Source organism: Pongo abelii, chromosome 12, assembly GCF_028885655.2.
Source record: "Pongo abelii isolate AG06213 chromosome 12, NHGRI_mPonAbe1-v2.0_pri, whole genome shotgun sequence".
In the NCBI taxonomy this organism is placed as follows: domain Eukaryota; kingdom Metazoa; phylum Chordata; class Mammalia; order Primates; family Hominidae; genus Pongo; species Pongo abelii.
This window is the reverse complement of record NC_071997.2, coordinates 85,419,789-85,438,238: the sequence shown is the minus strand read 5'-3', so window position 1 is coordinate 85,438,238 and position 18,450 is coordinate 85,419,789. Positions and strand designations below refer to the sequence as shown.

The window sequence follows — 18,450 nt, the reverse complement described above, 5'->3', positions numbered from 1 at the left end:
TCAGCTTGGCCTCTGTTTAATGCTGACTACCCATGAAGTCTTCAAGAGGGCCATGAGGCCTTATAACCCTAATGCAGTTGAGTTCCAGCTAGAGAGAACAAGGCCACACAGAGCAGAGACCAGACATCTCAGGGCCTGTCCAAGAGCAGCCCGGGGCACAGTCTGTCCGAATCTGCTCTTTGGTAATAAGCATAGTGAACATATAATTTATTGCTCAGACCAGGACACTTTTGAGAGAGAACTGGTAATTATGCTGGGACTATCCCAGATAAGCAAGCAGGACAGTCACCTCAAGCAATCAATCATGTTCTGTGGCCAAACCCCTCCAAGGAATAGACAAAATACAGTTTTCTAAACACGAGAATGTGCTAAACCTCAAAGTAGAGCTTGGTGCCAAGATCGCTTTATTTTAAAAGCTAATTGTGTTGTTGAAGAAAAGGCTATGTTCTCGGCCCATTTTGGCTATGGTCGGAGACTGCTTAGGGAATTGTCTTAAAGTTGTATATGCTCCCGGGCCTGGGGTTTTCTGAAAACAGAGAAGAAAACAGGGACTGATGAGACAGTGAAACCAAAACCCTGAGGCTCCTGTGCCTGGCTACTGGCTTGGATGTGGTGGACAAATTCCCCAAGGATGAAGACCAGGGCCACACCAGCCTGGGCTGAAGCCTGGCAGACCCTCGAATTGGAGCATGTCCTTGGAGCAGAGGCTGCTCCTGTTAGGGGCTCACCATGAGGCTGGAGGGGGGCTGAGAGGCCAGACCAAGCCAGGGGCCACCTAGAACCTGCTGGGAGAGGCGGGGTCACATGCCACCTGCATCTCAAGGCACACCTTCTCCCAAAGGGCACTTGGCCCAGGCAACTCCTATCCCAAGGAATGCCATCATCTTTCCCCCTGGTGACCTCAGCCTAGTAAGAAGTGAGTGAAGAGAATTAATTCTGAACCTGATTGGTCTAACTCAAAAGCCCAAATCGCCTCTCAAACTCGGGTTGGGTTTTAGTCATTGACCCAGAGTTATTAAAGTAAGGTGTTTCTCAACCAGGGTCCATGGACCCCAGGGTCAGAAGTGTTCTCAAGGGATCCACGAGTTCTAATTTTTAAAAGTCATGTTTTTGTTTTTATAAAATGCTTGAACAAATATTATTATTTATTTATATATTTTTTTGAGACAGAGTCTCGTTCTGTTGCTAGGCTGGAGTGTAGTGGGTGCGATCTCGGCTCACTGCAATCTCTGCCTCCCGGGTTCAAGCGATTCTCCTGCCTCAGCCTCCCAAGTAGCTGGGATTACAGGTGCCTGCCACCACCACACCCAGCTAATTTTTTTTTTGTATTTTTAGTAGAGATGGGGTTTCGCCATGTTGCCCAGGTTGGTCTTGATCTCCTGACCTCGTGATTCGCCCCACCTCCGCCTCCCAAAGTGTTGGGATTACAGGCGTGAACCACAGCACCTGGCTGGGGTTTTTTGGGTTTTTTTGTTTGTTTTTGTTTTTCTTGAGATAGGGTCTCACTCTGTCACCCAGTCTGGAGTGCAGTGGCAGGACCTCAGCTCACTGCAACCTCCACCTCCTGGGCTTAAGCGATTCTCATGCCTCAGCCTCCTGAGTAGCTGGGATTACAGGGGTGCACCACCACACCTGGCCCTATTTTACCAATTATTTAAACAAAGCTTCTCTTCTGTAGTGATAAAATACAAATAAATGCCATTTTCATAGACTAAGACTTCAATTTCTTAGGTCGGTGTCTCCCATGCTGGCGGCACATGCACATATTCTTGAAGTCCGAAGGCATTTGAGACACCAGTGTAATGGTTAAGATCAAGGGTTTTAGAGTCCAACAAGCCTGAGTTCCAGTCCTAGTCCCACCACCAACAGCTCAGTGGGAGCCTGGGCATGGGCTTCTCATACCTTACCCATCAAACAGGGCAGAGTACCTGCCTCCAGGGGGCTATGAGGCTCACTGGTGTCTCTCTAAGACAAAGAGGCTTGGACAGGCCAGCAGTTAGCTACCACCACTATTATTTTTTACTATTATCACCTACTTGTCATTTCCACCCTGCCCTGCAGTTTCTTATCTCTTCAGGAAACAGCGAGAGTGGAGCAGAGCAGTCAGTCCAGAGCACATGAGATCAGCTGCCTGCAAAAACCGCTTTAAATGACAGGATGTTTCCCTTGCCAAAAGCAGAGGAGCAGCCTGGAAATCTAATCAAGTCCTGGCCAAACGTCAAAGGAAGCTGAAGCCTTTATTATTGCTATTAATGAGGGTTCAGCGTGCATGTGGAGTCCTGGGAGGCCAGGGCAGAGAACAGAAGGTTCAGGGGGCCTGCACCTCACAAGGCCACCCCTCAGAAGGCTGCTGGTTGGGGTTCAGCCACCTTGAGAACATCAAGCTCAGTTCCCCTCCCCTGATTTCACTGCCACCAACAACCTTCTGGTTGTCTTCAGCTTCCATGAAAATTTTCTATAAGGGAGAGACTCCACCAATCAGTGCTCCAGTCACCAGGCCCGTATGGTGAATGATTAGAAGTTAACACTACATCTTCTGTTGCCTGGGAGTTTGGTTAGCATGACTCAGTGTTCCTGAGAATGCCCGACCCCGTGGGCTCTGACAAACATGTTTCTGGATCATGGTGATGCCACTAAGGTGTGTGGATCCTCCAGCATCCTGCTGTCAGTCTGTCTGCAATTTCACTGGCAGGGCCTCCCCATTATCACTCTAGCTAAAGGCTGTGCTACCTTACTCTGCTGCCCAGCAGCTCTGGGGCAGAGATTCTGAAGGCCATGGCCTGGGACATGGGCTAGGTAGGGCTAGGGGAGGTGATTTGCAGCCCAGGCAGTGGCAGTACTAGTCCTCTTCTACCCACCGCTCCAACTTCTCCTCCTAGCCCCTTGACTCCCCAGGGTGGGCCCATTTTCTTACAGGCAGAATTTGTATTTCTGTCTCCCCAGCCACCTCAAATGAGTCTACATACCAGTCAGTCTTGGGGACTTTCAGACTGAGTTGCAGACTGAAAGCAACAAAGCTATGGGAATTAAAACTGTCTTTTGACATTAAAAATTAAAAAAATCCACTGTTGGTAAACTTCACGTTATGCTTTTCTAATCTTTCCCGGTCTTCTCTAGGTTTGGAGGAGTCCTGCATGCTCCCAGGATCCACGTTCTTTGTATCTCTCCATGGACTTGAGCCTCTTCCCTGTCTGTCCTGAGTTTTGGGGGGTGGGGTGATCGCTAATGCCTTAATGGTCCCATTTGGTTCAACAAAAATGTTTCTGCTTCAAATTTTGCTTCCTTGGGCTCCCAGAAGCCACACACATTCTGGCTGGCGGGAGGCAGCCACTGCAGGTACCCCCAACAAAGCATCTAGTTGGTAACATTGGTGGCTGATTAATGTGCTGCTTCCAACTGGCCCCATAATTCAGCCACAGATTTTGGGCCTGGAGTCACTCTGAACCTGAAGTTGGTTGAGAACTTCCAGGTATTTGAGCATTTCACTTCTGATTGCCTTGACAGGCAACTGTATGTACCAGAACTGTATACACATGATCATTCCCCCATCTCACCACCGCCCTGTACCTCCCACACACATAGAAACAGAAAACCTACCACCATAACCATACCCCTGGGGGTGGGGGGCGGTCTGTCTTTCCAAATACTTACTGAACAGCTGGGCAAGAATCGAGGGACTCTGGATTGAAAACAAGAAGTGATAGAGCTTGTTGGAGGTATTTTCACATTATAATGACCTGGACCAGGGCCTTCATGCTATTGAACATTTAAAAAATTGCTTCATTATTATTGTACATTTGATATATTTTAAGGCTTTGCCTTCTACAAATAAACATATGAATCACTGTGATATAGTAGAAAAATCCCATATTTGGTCTCGAGAGATCTCTTTAAGGTGTGAGCTGGGACAAGTCATTGTGAAACGGGAGTAACTCCTGCCTCACCTTCCTTGTGCATGATGGTGAGGAGTGAAGGAGGGTTAGGTGAGCGGTTCCTGCCTCCCTTGTCCCTGCCAGGGTCCCTGACGCCCTGGGGCTCCCAGCCCACACTCAGGTCCCCCGTCCCCTCACAGCAGCATGCATGCCTCATGCTGTACTTGTCCCTCTGACTGATAAAGGTGACTTGCTGCTCCAAGCTGTTAGCTTCATAAAAATGCTTATTCTTTCATATAAATGTCATATATGTTATCTTAGTCCAAAAAACTATTCATGGCAATTCATTGATATAAGCACAATGCTATGAGATAAACATAAATAGGTGAACACAATTTTAAAAAGACAATCACTCCAGTAGGAAAATTAGCAACAGGCCATTCATAAAGAGGATATACAAATGTTTAATGAGCAAACTTCGAGGAAGGAGGGCTTTAACCTCATTTATAACCAAATAAATTCTAATTTAAAAAGCAAACTTCCTTTTTTTTTCCCATGGGATGAGGAGAAGGGGGTTCTAAAAATTAAAAAAGGTTAAGAAAGAAGAGAGAGGAAGGAAGAAAGGGAGGGAGAAAAGGAAGGAAAGAAGGAAGGGAAGGAAGGGAGAGAGGGAGGGAGGGAGGGGAAGGAAGGAGAGAGGGAAAGAAGGAAGCCAAAGCTTTAACAACCAGCACAAGCACTCCTTATGATGCTGGCAGAAGCATCAATTTGCTCAGCCTTTCCAGAGTGCAATCTGGCAAGATATTAAACAGCTTAAAACATATATGCCTATCCAGAGAGGGAGAAAGAAGAAAGAAGAGTGGTTATTGGTTGTTGCAGGAAACCAGGAGACAAATGATGAGTCTTCAGCCTAGAATGTGGTAGGGAAAATGGGAATAGCCCAAACACCACACTGGATAATGCTAACATGATGTTCATCTTTTTTTTCCCCTAGTAATTCACTTTTTTCTCCTCCATTTTCAAATAGCTAGGGTTCCTTGCCTCAGGAGTGGGACAGGGCAAAAAACAGAAACAAGTGTTTTTCTAGCATGATGTCTTGGATCTGTTTCTAAATAATGCAGGAGTTAGGGGAAGTGGGTGGGAGTATTCACCTAAAACACTGGCCTAAAATTGAACATTGTTGAATTGTTGACTAGGTACATGAGGTTTCAATACAGTATTCTAAGTTGTATATATTTTTCAAGTTTTCACAAAACGGAGTTTAAGACGATGTATATTTATTATTTTGACCCAGCAATTCCAGTTTTAGGCATTCACCCTAAGAAAACAATTGAGAATGTGTGCAAATATTTAAACACAAAGACTGTAACATTGTTTCCAAAAGTGAAAACCGGGAAATAAACTAAATAATGGATAATATGTGCCTGGTTAAATAAATTACAATGCTTCCATCCAGCAGTCCAGTGTTGATGAGTTTTTATAGACATAACTACTCCCAAATGTCATTAAGTCAAAAGTGCAAGCTGAACAAATGTGCATTAAAAAAACTTGGAATGAAATTATCTCAGAATGTTCATAAACAGTAGTTTTCTTGCGGTAGTGGCGTGCTGAATAAAAAGGAAACCAAAAACATTTTTTGCTTATATGCATTTTGTAATTTTTCTACAATGAACACGAGTGCTTCTGAAACAAGAAAACAAGACACTTAATGTATAGATAAATGACTATGGAAATTAGGTAAAGAAGAAAAGGGGCCAGGCATGGTGGCTCACGCCTGTAATCCTAGCATTTTGGGAGGCCAAGGCTGGTGGATCACTTGAGATCAGGAGTTCAAGACCAGCCTGGGCAACATGGTGAGACCTTGTCTCTAAAAAATATAAAAATTAGCCAGTTGTGGGGGTGTGTTCCTGTGGTCCCAGCTACTTGGGAGGCTGAGGTGAGAGGTCAAGTGAGGTGAGCTGCAGAGGTCAAGGCTGCAGTGAGCCATGATCATGTCACTGCACTCCAGCCTGGGAAACAGAATGAGACCCAAGAAAAAAGAAAAGAAAAGAGGAGGGGAGGGAGAATGAGAGGGGAGGGAGAAGGGTAGGGGAGAGGAGGAGAAAGCGAGGGGAGGGGAGAAGAGAGAGAGCCAGCAGTAAGGTCATAATAGGGACATGTATCTGTAAGATCCTTATAATAGGTAAGGCTGGCCACAAATGAGCGCCACAAATTTCGCAGAACAAGCACTGCACTGCAGACTCTCCATGGTTTGTTGTTTGTTTGTTTGTTTTTGAGACAATCTCACTCTGTCGCCCAGGCTAGAGTGCAGTCACGCCATCTCGGCTCACTGCAAGCTCTGCCTCCCAGGTTCAAGCGATTCTTCTGCATCAGCCTCTCAAGTAGCTGAGACTACAGGTGCGCGCCACCAAGCCTGGCTAATGTTTGTATTTTTAGTAGAGACGGGGTTTCACCATATTGGCCAGGCTCGTCTCGAACTCCTGACCTCATGATCTGCCCGCCTCGGCCTCTCAAAGTGCTGGGATTACAGGCGTGAGCCACCGCACCCAGCCCTTCCACAGGATTTAAAGTAAGTCTTTCCCATTCTCTCTGGCAGGTGGCACAGCCATGTAATCGGGGCTGCCATTCTCAATTACTCCACCATGAATGGAGTCTGTTATTATCAGCCAAGCACACATCTGATAATCAAGGGATAGATGCGCCTCATCATTTTACAACTCATGGCAGAGAGATGAAAATAGTCATGTTTTCAAACTGATGTATACGTGTGACAGAGGTTGCTGTCAGGGTGAGGCTCTCTGTTTGGTGTGAATTCTGTACTCACATTGAAGAAATCTAAGCCATAATAAACACAAAGAAGCAAAACGCCAAGAAAATCTGCACAGGAACAGTTTGTGCAGGAGCCTCTCAGTTTGGCCATAATAATGCAGTGCTCTGAAGCCAGATGAGTAGCTGGGGCAAGAGATGATGCTGAGTGTGCTACCATTGATCCCACACGTATGATGGCCATCTGCAGAATGGCTAAGAAAGGAGCGACCTGCCCCTTTTCCCCAGGCCTAATGCGGCTTTGCTTTCTAAAGCTTCCTAGTCTCAAGCTGCCTGGGAGTCCAGGCATGAAGCCTGATGAAGCATGATGCATTGCCATCCCATCCAGCAGTTTCCTTGCATGGACTTGGTCATCTGAATCAAAGGGACTAAGATGTGCTGCAGAAAGAAGTTACTGAACGCTATTCCACATGTGGCAGATGGGATCTTTAAGAGGGAGCATTAGGGAAGTGGATATAAGCCCAAGTTCATATTCTAAAGCCACAGGCATGCTGCGGCAAAGCCGTGACTATTCTGAGACTGCTCATGGCCGGGCCCTGCAATGGCCAGGAAACAGCTCTAGCAGAGTCCCACTGCTGCCCCATCCGAGGACGGCTTGAGTGGACAGATGGCTCAGGATGTGCCATTTCTGAACCCAGTTCAATGGGAGGGTGTTTAAAACAAGAGGGACATTTGAACCATGTTCTCCTCTTCCTTAAAGCTGAGCACTCTGCTCTCTCCTTTACTGGGGATCCTCAAGTGTGATCTAGACCTTGGGTCTCACATTGTGTATGATACGTGTGCAGAGGGAGGCCTCGGATTCATCAAGCAGCACTAAGCATCTCTTCCACAAATCAAATGGGCCGTTTCTTAAACCTTGCTTTTGTCAGGGTCATGCTTTGGCAACTGTGGGTTTCCCAAAGCTAAACCTTTCAAAGACCACTGACAAAAATTCTGTCTCTAGGGGAGAACAGAGTAGTCACCTTCCTAGAGTCCTAGAACTTGATGTCAAAAGAAACAACAGGGAACTTTTATAGTATCTATTCCTCAGCTCTGGTACATTACATCTCAACCCTCCTGATGAGAATATCACTCTCTTCCCTTTGAAAAAGCCCTATTTAATTGTGCTTTTATTTGAGGGCAACTTTAACCAATGGGAGCTGTAAGGATTATTACACAGATGAATAAAATACTCTCTTTGGCCTCTGGGGAGTTTGGAGTCCAGTGAGGGATATAGGCAGAACCAAACAGAAACACCACAAAAGAATAAATGGAGATAGGAGGGGCTGAGGTGGTGCTGAGCAAGAGCTGAGCTATCTGCCTGGCTTTCAGATGCCAAACCAGGCTCTGGTGTAACAGGGCTGTCTTGTTAAGTGTGATCCCAGTGGGTTACGGGATGTCGCCAAGGCCAGGAGCTTTCATCTTGCTGCAAAAGACTCAGACTTTCCTGGAGAGCTCCTAGGTCTCTGTCATACCACGAAGAAGCCTGGCTTATTGATTCCAACTTCTGATGGGTCATAATGCTGTGTAACATTACAGGCCTTTGGTAAGCCCGACATCCCCTGCCTGCACACACTCCTCCCCAGGGCTGAGAGGCTGGGACTGGTTAATCTGTATAATCAATACACTCCTCCGGAGTGAAGACGTGTATCACTCTGGGGCAGCCCAGGGCAGCCAAATGCCAGATGCCTCCTAGAGAACGTTAGAGTAGTTGAAACTGTCCCAAGTTGTTAGGCATCGAATTCTATACCCCCCAATCATAAGTCCTATGAATTTCCATTGTGTTGACATGGCTTCCATGCTGAATACTGTCTCTCCCCAGTTTTTAAGGTCTTATGAATTTGGAATTCCCGGTACCTCAGTATGTGACCTGATTTGGAAATAGGGTTGTTGCAGATGTAATTATTTAAGCTGCAGTCATTAGGGTGGGGCCTCGTCCAACATGGCTGGTGTCCTTTATTAAAAGGAGAAATGTGGATACAGAGACATGCTCACAGGGAAAACACCATGTGAAAACAAAGGCATGGAACTCTAAACCAAGGAAGACCAAAGAATGCCAGCAAGTCACCACGAGCTGCGAATGAGGCATGAACAGATTGTCCCTCACAGCACTCAGAAGGAACCCACACTGCCAACACCTTTGGCTGGGACTTCCAGTCTCCAGAACTGTGAGACAACACATTTTTGTTGTACTGGGCACAATAAATACCCGGTTTGTGGTACTTTGTTATGGCAGCCCTAGCACATGAATACATCAGTGTTCAGCTCATGTCTTTATTCAGCCAATATACATTGTTCCAGGCCGTGGGCTGGAAGCTGGGAATACAGTGGTATATGACTGTCTCCTAACAGCTGCTCTCTCCTCATTTCTTAGTGATAGAACAATTTTTAACTGGGCTTATGTCTACCCAGAATAAGGATTCACTTTCCCAGCCTCCCTGGCAGCTAGGTGTGGCTGCATGACCAATCCTGGGCCAATAGGATGGAGGTGGCAAAGGTGCATGCAAATTCCAAGGGGAAGCCTTCAGGAGAGGGCATATTGTGTTTCTGCCGCACGCTCCTTCCTGCCTGCTGGGCCCCTGTTCCCTACTCTCTGGGACCATGAGGATGGAAGCCATGCTCAGCAGAACAGCCCATAGGAGGAGTCTGATGCGGTGGAGTTACCACACCAGCCCTAAACTGCCGACTGCAGAGACTGTATACAAGAGAGAAATCAATTCCTATCTTGCTTATAACATTGTTATTCAGGGTCTCTGTTACTGGCAGCAGAACTTCCTCATCGACCAGGTAGGCGTGGATTTCGTATGCTCATGAGCCTCACATTCTAGCAAGGAAGGCATACCTTACCAAAAATGAATAAATAAATAAATCACAAACGTGGGGAGTATCACACAAAGGGACGTATAGGATGCTATGGAGAGCACCTCAGAGAGTAAACTCATCTGGTCCAAGGGGTCCGAGAAGCCCCTCAAGGAAGTACATTTGAGGCTGGTGGAAGGGTTTATGGGAAGTTGTGTTGGGAAAGCTAGGCCAAAATGGGCAGGGCCTCGAGGACAAGCCTAGAGAGAAGGATGTTATTCATTTTAACCTCGCTGGGACAAATTCACTGCATTGCAAAAACAAAATAAAAAGTGTTAACTGGACTGTGCTGATTTAATTAGTAGAAAATACCAAAGAACAGATGATTAGTGGTCGCCGGGATATCTTAATCTGTGTGCAAGTTAACAGTAGGAATTCTCTTCCATTCAACTTTCTGAACCATGAATATCCCAGGGGGTTAGGGACTGCTGCTAGGTTGAATGTGTCAAACCTCATTAAAACAAAGCTTACAAAGTCAAATCCACAAATATTCACTGAAACCTGCTGTGTGCAAGGTATTTAGGCCAGGGATTCTGGCAGATGTTAAAGACATTTCATCTAGCATCATTGACTTCAGGGTGCCTGCAATCTAGTTGTGAAGACAAGGATAAAAATCTGTGAAAATCCCAATATACGAATTAAGGAACCACCACCACAGCAACCAAAAAGCAAACTGTCACAGAATAGAATTCAATACGAAATGCGTGAGTATACCAACTCGGAGGGCTTATGATGAGTTCACAGTGAGGCGAGGCCACGGGGAGAGGCAAGTGATATGAGGAAGCTCCAGGGAAGACGGGTCTGGAGTAACCCCTTGAAGATAGTGAAGACACAGGTGGACAGGGAGGGAGGGATATGAGGGGGAAAGGCACGGGGCAAGCAGGTAGAGACTGGCAGAGTGCACTCAGATCCACGTGCAAAAGGGATTTTTAATCATTACTATGTTACAAAATTTGTTTTTAAGTTGTTAAGACAAATGAGATCATGTAAACTTATGAGGAAAATAAACCATAGAGCAAATCCTTTAATATGAGATATGACTCAATCTTACTCCATGGTAACCAACTTGAATTTGCTAATCTTACTTTAAAAAAATCATCTTTCTCCAGAAAGTGCACGCATTCTATTTCCCAGGTGAAGAATCTCTGTGCACTGCTATGGTCTGGATGCTGATGTCCCCCCAAAATTCGTATGTTGGAACCTAATGGCCCCTGTGATAGTGTTAAGACGTGGGGCCTTTGGGAGGTGATTATGTCATTAGGGCTTCTTCCTCATGGATGGGACTCCTGCACTTATAAAAGAGGCCTGAGGAAGCTTGTCTGCCTTCCTCAGACAGGAAGGATGCTGCTTTCTAGCTGCATCCTCTTATGGCGGAAGCTCTTATGCCCTTCACCACGTGCAGATGCAGCTAGAAGCACCATCTACGTGGAAGAGGGCCCTCATCAGACACCAACCTTGATCTTGGACTTCCTGGCCTCCAGAACTGTGAACAATATATTTCTATGGTTTATAAATTACCCAGTCTAAGGTATTTTGTTATAGCAGCAGGAATGGACTAAGTGGACCAAGAAACATGAGGTGTGTATTCACAGATGTCTGCATAGGCTCCTGTCAAAAAATGCACTGAGGGGCTGGATGCAGTGGCTCACGCCTGTAATCCCAGCACTTTTGGAGGCCCAGATGGGTAGATCTCTTGAGGCCAGGAGTTTGAGACCAGCCTGGCCAACATGGTGAAACCCCATCTCTTTAAAAAGAAAAAAAAAATGCACTGAGGGACCTGAAATTTCAACTTTCTCAAGTTAACACCTTTTTGCTTTTCACGTGTGTATGAACATGAGAATGGTTTTTACAGTTTGATGGCAGATGTAAACATCTAAATGTCACCATGTATTTCCGGTTTCTGCAAGCCTTCATTCTGAATTCTCGTTTACAGACAGGAGCAGGTTAAAGCCCTTTGGGTGCTGGTCTTCCAGGCCTTCTCTCTACCCTAACCCAAAACGGGTTCAGCAGGCAGCCTTCACTGCTGCCCACTGACAGCTCCCCACAGACCGGAGAGCCAGAGAGCTGCCCCCTCCCTGCAGCCATCTCTACTTCACAGCATTCTTTCACACACCTACTTTCATTTGATCCTCATGCCAGCCTGGTGCAGGAGGTGCTAATATCTCTATTTAACAGATGAGAAAGTGAGGCTCAGCGGGGTTAGAAACCAGTGATTTAGCGTTTCAGCTGTGGGAGCTAGAGCCAGTTACTGGCCTCGCTTCTCAGTGCTGGAAAGTATCCGTACTTAGTTCTAAGCTGTTTTTCTTTAAAATCGTAAAGCTAAAGGGAATCTAGAAAGAGCACATAATCCACTCCCATTTATCTTAGCACAAACAACTTTCAGTTGATATATTGAAAAGAGAAAGGGTCAGAAAAAAATTATGACCCAAAATATCTATATATATCCATGCATTAAATACAAGTAATAAGCAGCATAAACTGAAATTACTACATGGGGTGGTAAAAATGATCTCCCCAAATCTGGTGTGTGTGATACACTGCTCAAAAGAGGAGAAAAAAAAAAAAAAAAAAAAAAAAAGCCCCTCAGCAAGGAGGACAGAATCCTGTGTGGAGGTGGGTACAGAGAAAAGCTACAGCCACCTCTCTGGGCACTCAAGAGAAGGTGTGTGGCAGGGCCTGTGCAACTCAGGAAATTCTAGAATTCTGTAAACACTGGTCTACAGGTTCCCAAGAGAAGGGGGAAATACACGCTGGTGGATGGGGTAGAAGCAAACCTGTTAGGGGCCAAAAGTTATTCACATTTGCAAAATTAGTAATTGACGATACCTCTGAAGTCTACCTTGGTACTGTTTATTTCCGCAAAGAGAGAAAATGTGACGATCTGGGTTTCTAGTTAGGCTGCCGCATGGGAGGGGCAACACCAAGTGATCACAAACCTGCCCCGCCTCAAGGTGCAGCTTTCACAGGAACACACATGCCAAGGACGCCCAGGTAATTCAGACTGGCTGTAGGTGTTCACTGCCTCATCCTCTGTTTTTTAGGAGGCCGCAGGAGAAGGCAACCCACAATGGTTTGAAATCTGAGGCAGTTCCGGCCTCAAACTTGGACAGGGCTGGCAACTGCCCTGAACCCTCTCCTCCCACTTCCCCAGGCTGCTGCCCCAGGTGTGAGAGCTGCCCTGACAACGCAAATGGCTAAAGCCTCAGCACTGGCAGGAGCAGGACTGGGAGGTTCTTCTCTTACATCTCCCAGATGCTTTGCTAACAGTAGGAGAGGCAACTTCAGACAAGTGAGGCACCAAAGGAATGAAGGGCATTGAGAAGAATGGAAATCTGAAAGGCCATCTTTCTATTTTCATGCCTCTGTCCTAGAGATTTCTTTCATTTAAAATAGCATGAGCACCCTCTTTTTGCAGTCCAGGTAGTAGGTAGGTGTTGTCCCGCTTCCTGGCATTCTTTCCCTAGTCTCTGGATAACTAAGGTCACTCCCTCAGCGTGGGGTAGGGCAGAGCACCTCACACCACACATAGAGATGGGTAGGGGACCTAGACTGACCAGAGGATCCCCTGCTCCTGATCACAGTGATTGGCCCAGGGGCAGGCACCTGACCCTAACTGGCCAATCAGAGGAGCCTGCCTTTTCACATTCCTTGCTAAATGGGCAGGGTGCGGCCCTAGTGCAGCCATTTTGCCTAGCCCAAGGGATAGCGCGTGCGAAGTAGGAGAGAGAGGAAGATAAAACAGTACCTAACGTGCCAAGGTTATAGGCACCCGTACATTCCACCCCACCTTTATGTTTTTATTTTTTGCTTAAGCTAATTTGGAAGGTTTCTGTCGATTACAACTGAAAAAATTCTAACCGATACATTCACTCTGCTGTTCCCAGTCAAGAAATTGTTATAAGAAAGTACAGGAAATTCTTCACGCTCACAGCTGGACGGCGATACATGACTCGGCTGATAACGCTGTTGGGAAAGCAGCACAGATTTTTTAAGAAGAAAAATTGCCAGGATAAACATCATTTTCTTAAAAATTCTAGCACAGGCCAGGCGCGGTGGCTTACGCCTGTAATCCTAGTACTTTGGGAGGCAGAGGTGGGCAGATCACCTGAACTCAGTAGTGCGAGACCAGCCTGGCCAACATGGTGAAACCCTGTCTCTACTAAAAATACAAAAATTAGCTGGGCCTGGTGGCGGGCACTTGTAATCCCAGCTACTGGGGAGGCTGAGGCCGGAGAATCGCTTGAACCTGGGAAGCGGAGATTGCAGTGAGCCGAGATTCCGCCACCGGACTCCAGCCTGGGTGATAGACTACGTATCAGGAAAAAAAAAAAAAAAAAATTCTAGCACGTCTATAAGCTATATTTGAAATGTTATATTTTTCCCAAAATGTTACCCACAAGTAAAACATATTTGAGGAGGTTGAGACTGGGACCTACTTTAATCATCTTAGCTTCCACATTCCATTCAAGCAGAAATCAATTTTCTGGTTTACTCAACCAGACTGTGTTTATTAATTCTTTTTCTGCTCCCTTTGGAGTTTCAAACTATCAGCTTAGTTTTTAATTGAACTAATTCCTTAAATGCTAAAACAGTTGGAATGATTCCGCAGCGTTTCACAATGCTAGTTTGAGGGCATAGTCTATGCCACAGGTCTGATACTTTCGAATTTTTAAAGGTGACTGAAACAGATCATGTAACGACCATTTGTATCTGTACAGACTCCTGTTTGTCTAATCCTTTCCTTATTCTTTATAGGCCTGTCAGGTTTTAAGAAATACAGAAACGAAATATTTCTGACATCAAAGAAACCCACTTTTTTTGTTCCCACTATCAGGAAAGATGTGTGTCTCATTTTTTCACTATATATACAACTAAGAGAAACAATAACTGCAAAGAATCTGCTTAGTAAATCACTAGAGACCCCAAACATCATACGAATGACTGAGTCCTAATTACGTAGCAGAAAGTGGGACTATTTTTATTTAATAACAAAGTGTTTTCATCTTAACCATATTGATGGCTCTTTTCCTCAAACACTGCCTGTTTTCCGCTTTTAAAAATTATATTTTGGGCTGGGCATGGTGGCTCACGCCTGTAAACCCAGCACTTTGGGAGGCTGAGGCGGGCGGATCACTTGAGGTCAGGAGTTTGAGACCAGCCTGGCCAGCATGGCAAAACCCCATCTCCACTAAACATGCACAAATTAGCCAGGCCTGGTGGCGGGCACCTGTAATCCCAGCTACTTGGGAGGCTGAGGCAGGAGAATTGCTTGAACCTGGGATGCGGAGATTGCAGTGAGCCGAGATCGCGCCACTGCACTCCAGCCTGGGCGACACTGCGAGACTCCATCACAAACAAACAAAATTATATTTTGAAATACTGTGAAACCAGTGGAAGAGAAAGAAATATAAGCAATCACCTTTAGTCACTGTGTCTCAGCATAGCCATTAAAAGAATTTTAATGTATTTCCTATTTTTCACACACATGATTTTTCTGACATTAATCATAATATACATCTCAATTTGATCCTGCATTTTTTCACTACACATTAGATCATAAACATTTCTGGTGCTATTTTAATAATTTTCACAATCATTGTTTAAATGGCTGCCAAATATTTTTTGAGTGGATACATAATATTCTTTTAAAATGATTTCCCCTCTGCTATTAAATTGTTGCTGCTGTTATCTTGCTGTTACAAATTATACCTTTAAAAAAAATTAAAACTCTTATAGCCACATTTGAGCAAATTATCCCTTGATCATATCTTTGTATAGGTGAATATTTCTGTATTTAAGATAATTACTTTAGGAGGGTTTTCTTAAAGTAGAATTTGTGGGTGAAAAGGCAGTTTTTATACCTTAATACATACTGCCAACCTCCTTTCAAAGAGTTGTATTAATGTATACTCCCACCAGCAATAGACAAGAAAAGCACTGAGTCTCTACAGTCTCAATGCCAAGTAGATGGTGGTGGTGGTGGGGAGGGGTGGTCTTTAGAAAAAGAAAATCTTCTCACTCTTTTTTATTCTAATGGGATTAATAAGTAGTCATCAAAAAGTAGTCCCTATATGTTCAAAGAAGTAGTGCAGAATATCTGATATCCTTAATGCCCACATTTTGAAACACATTCAGGAGGGAATAAAATCATGCAGTTTTTAGGTAGATCAAGAGACTTATTTAGGTCACTTATGAAAGCAATAAAATCAATTAAAGGGGAGGAGTGAAGGGAGGAGAAACTACAAATGAAAGTTTTCCTTTGTCCAGTTCTCTTGAATGAAAATGATTAGGATTTGTTCCTCTTTAAACCATGCTGTTGTGAGTGAACCACACATTTTGGTCTTGGGATTTGTGAGGCTTGGTCCTTATTAAGGAGCTAAGAGTGAATGGTGTCTGGTAGAAGTTTTCAACACAATGTTTTTCTGTGGGTAAAAAAAAATGGCCCTTTTTACTTATGGTAGAATATGTCCTCTGGCATCTACCCCAAAAGGCACATGTAGATACTCTCCTCACAGACTTTCCTATGGACAAAAAAATGATGCTGATCCATCACCAATGATTCAGTTATTTCAAAAATAACTTAAATAGCCAATAAGTATACAACTTTACATTGGTAATGTGAAGATTAAAAATCATTTTTCAACCAAATTCCTTACCAGTTGTTTCTCCACCTACACTTGGGGACAAAATATAATTCACCTGAATCCCTGACACAAAGAAGGCTGCATGTTTTGTTTTGTTTTTAACAAGTGAGAATAGCTCCTCTATATCAAGAGGCCTTCGGGCACATAAGATCCTAGAGCATTTTTAAATTCAAACTTAATGTACTTTTGATAACTAAAAAACTAAGTAGTAATCTGCTATGCCTTCATATGGTCATTATTCATTTTTTCATAGGTTAACCTTTGAGATTTTGTTGTTGTTTTGTTGTTTGTTTTTGAGACGGAGTCTCGCTCTGTCACCCAGGCTGGGGTGCGGTGGCATGATCTCCGCTCACCGCAACCTCTGCGTCTCAGGTTCAAGCTATTCTTGGGCTTCAGCCTCCCAAGTAGCTGGGATTATGGGTGTGCACCACCATGCCCAGCTAATTTTTGTATTTTTAGTAGAGATGCAGTTTCACCATGTTGGCCAAGCTGGTCTCAAACTCCTGACCTCAAGTGATCTGCCCACCTCGGCCTCCCAAAGGGCTGGGATTACAGGCGTGAGCCACTGTGCCTGGCCTAACTTTTGAGATTGTATGTATAAGTGACTAAAATATTTCAGTGAGTTCATTTTCACTGATCATGTTAAGAAAGGAAAGATGGGTGCCTATATGTATCTTCTATAACTAGCCTCATTCTCAAAAGTATTTGAAGAGACTAGCTGAATGTCTATAGGTCTCTACTATATTGTACCAGATCTACAGGTCAGATTTCTGGTGATTGTAGGTTTCATGTATATCAACATTGAGGCAGCCTATCCTAAGTCAACAGGGCTCAAATGACACTACCACCTTAGAATGCAAAACACATTTCAGAAGAATTAGAGAATTAAAACTTTTTTGAAAATCAAAAGTACCAGCCTGGGCAACATAGTGAGATCCTGTCTCTACCAAAAAAATTAGCCAGGCATGATGACACACACCTATTAGTTACTCAGGAGGCTGAGGTGGGAGGATTGCTTGAGCCCGAGCCCAGGAGGTTGAGCCTGCAGTGAGCCAAGATTATGTCACTGCACTCCAGCCTGGGAGGCAGAGCAAGACTATCTCAAAAAAAAAAAAAAAAAAAAAATCAAAAGTAAAAATTAGAAGAAATTAAAGTGAATATGTCTCTGGAGGGAATTTTTTAAGTAGTAGAAGAAATGAATAAGGGAAAGATACATAGATCTCATTCATTAATTCAACACATTTTTTCAACACTATATGAGGTAGTGGGCATTGATAAATAAGGCAGACAACAGTCCCTTCTTTCATGGGACTTACATTCCAGAAGATGACAAACTACCTAATTTGATGACACAGACATTTTACATTTTAAACTTCTGTATAAATAAAATACAAGCAAAAGGAAAAATCCCTGAAAAACTTCAACAAATGTAAGTGCTAATATCTCTTAACTATATAGAGTTTAAACAAATCAACAGAAAAGAATACTAAAACTCCACCCAATAGATAACTGGGCAAAGACCATAACCAGAAAGTATACAGGAAGGGCCACAAGTAACTGGTTAATAAACACTAATTAGAATGCATAGCCATAAATCAATCAAACATATTAAAACAACTAATATGTTAAAAAAAATATTAAAACAACAATCATATGAAAACAAATCAAACATATGAAAACAACATTTTTAAACTATCAAATTAATGAATATTTTAAAAATAACGATAAACAAGACATACAAATTTGGTGAAATGAGTATGCTCTTGATTGCTGAAGGTCTGTCAAAATTTATCAACAACATGTATATAATCTCTAGTAAATCCCATTTGTGACAATCCATAGAAAGTGATGCCCAAATATAGGCCTGGGCAAGGTGGCTCACACCTGTAATCCCAGCACTTTGGGAGGCTGAGGCAGGTGGATCACGAGGTCAAGAGATCAAGACCATCCTGGCCAACATGGTGAAACCCCATCTCTACTAAAAATACAAAAAATTAGCCGGGCGTGGTGGCGGGCGCCTGTAGTCCCAGCTACTCGGGAGGCTGAGGCAGGAGAATGGTGTGAACCCGGGAGGCAGAGCTTGCAGTGAGCCGAGATCACACCACTGCACTCCAGCCTGAGCGACAAAGCGAGACTCATCTCAAAAAAACAAAAACAAAAACAAAAACAAAAGTAATGCCCAAATTTAGAAAAGACTATGCATTGAGCTGAGTGTGGTGGCTCAAGCCTGTAATCCTAGCACTCAGGGAGACAGAGGCAGGAGGAGCTTA

At 44.2% G+C, this 18,450-nt stretch overlaps 1 protein-coding gene across 7 annotated transcripts in view; it reads right to left on the bottom strand.

Moving 5' to 3' along the window:
• Positions 1-364: 364 nt before the first annotated feature.
• The window catches only part of STPG4 (sperm-tail PG-rich repeat containing 4), a 64,203-nt gene continuing 46,117 nt past the window's right edge, over positions 365-18,450 (bottom strand). For 3 of the 7 annotated variants that reach the window (XM_054547578.1, XM_054547576.1, XM_054547577.1), the window contains 2 exons: positions 3,652-3,756; positions 365-526 (listed from right to left, as the gene is read on the bottom strand). In XM_054547578.1, coding sequence (XP_054403553.1) covers positions 410-526; positions 3,652-3,756 — 222 coding nt within the window. In that variant the 3' untranslated portion in view covers positions 365-409. The remainder of the gene's footprint in view (positions 527-3,651; positions 3,757-18,450) is intronic. The other 4 variants (XM_054547580.1, XM_054547581.1, XR_008522145.1 and 1 more) reach the window with 2 other exon arrangements.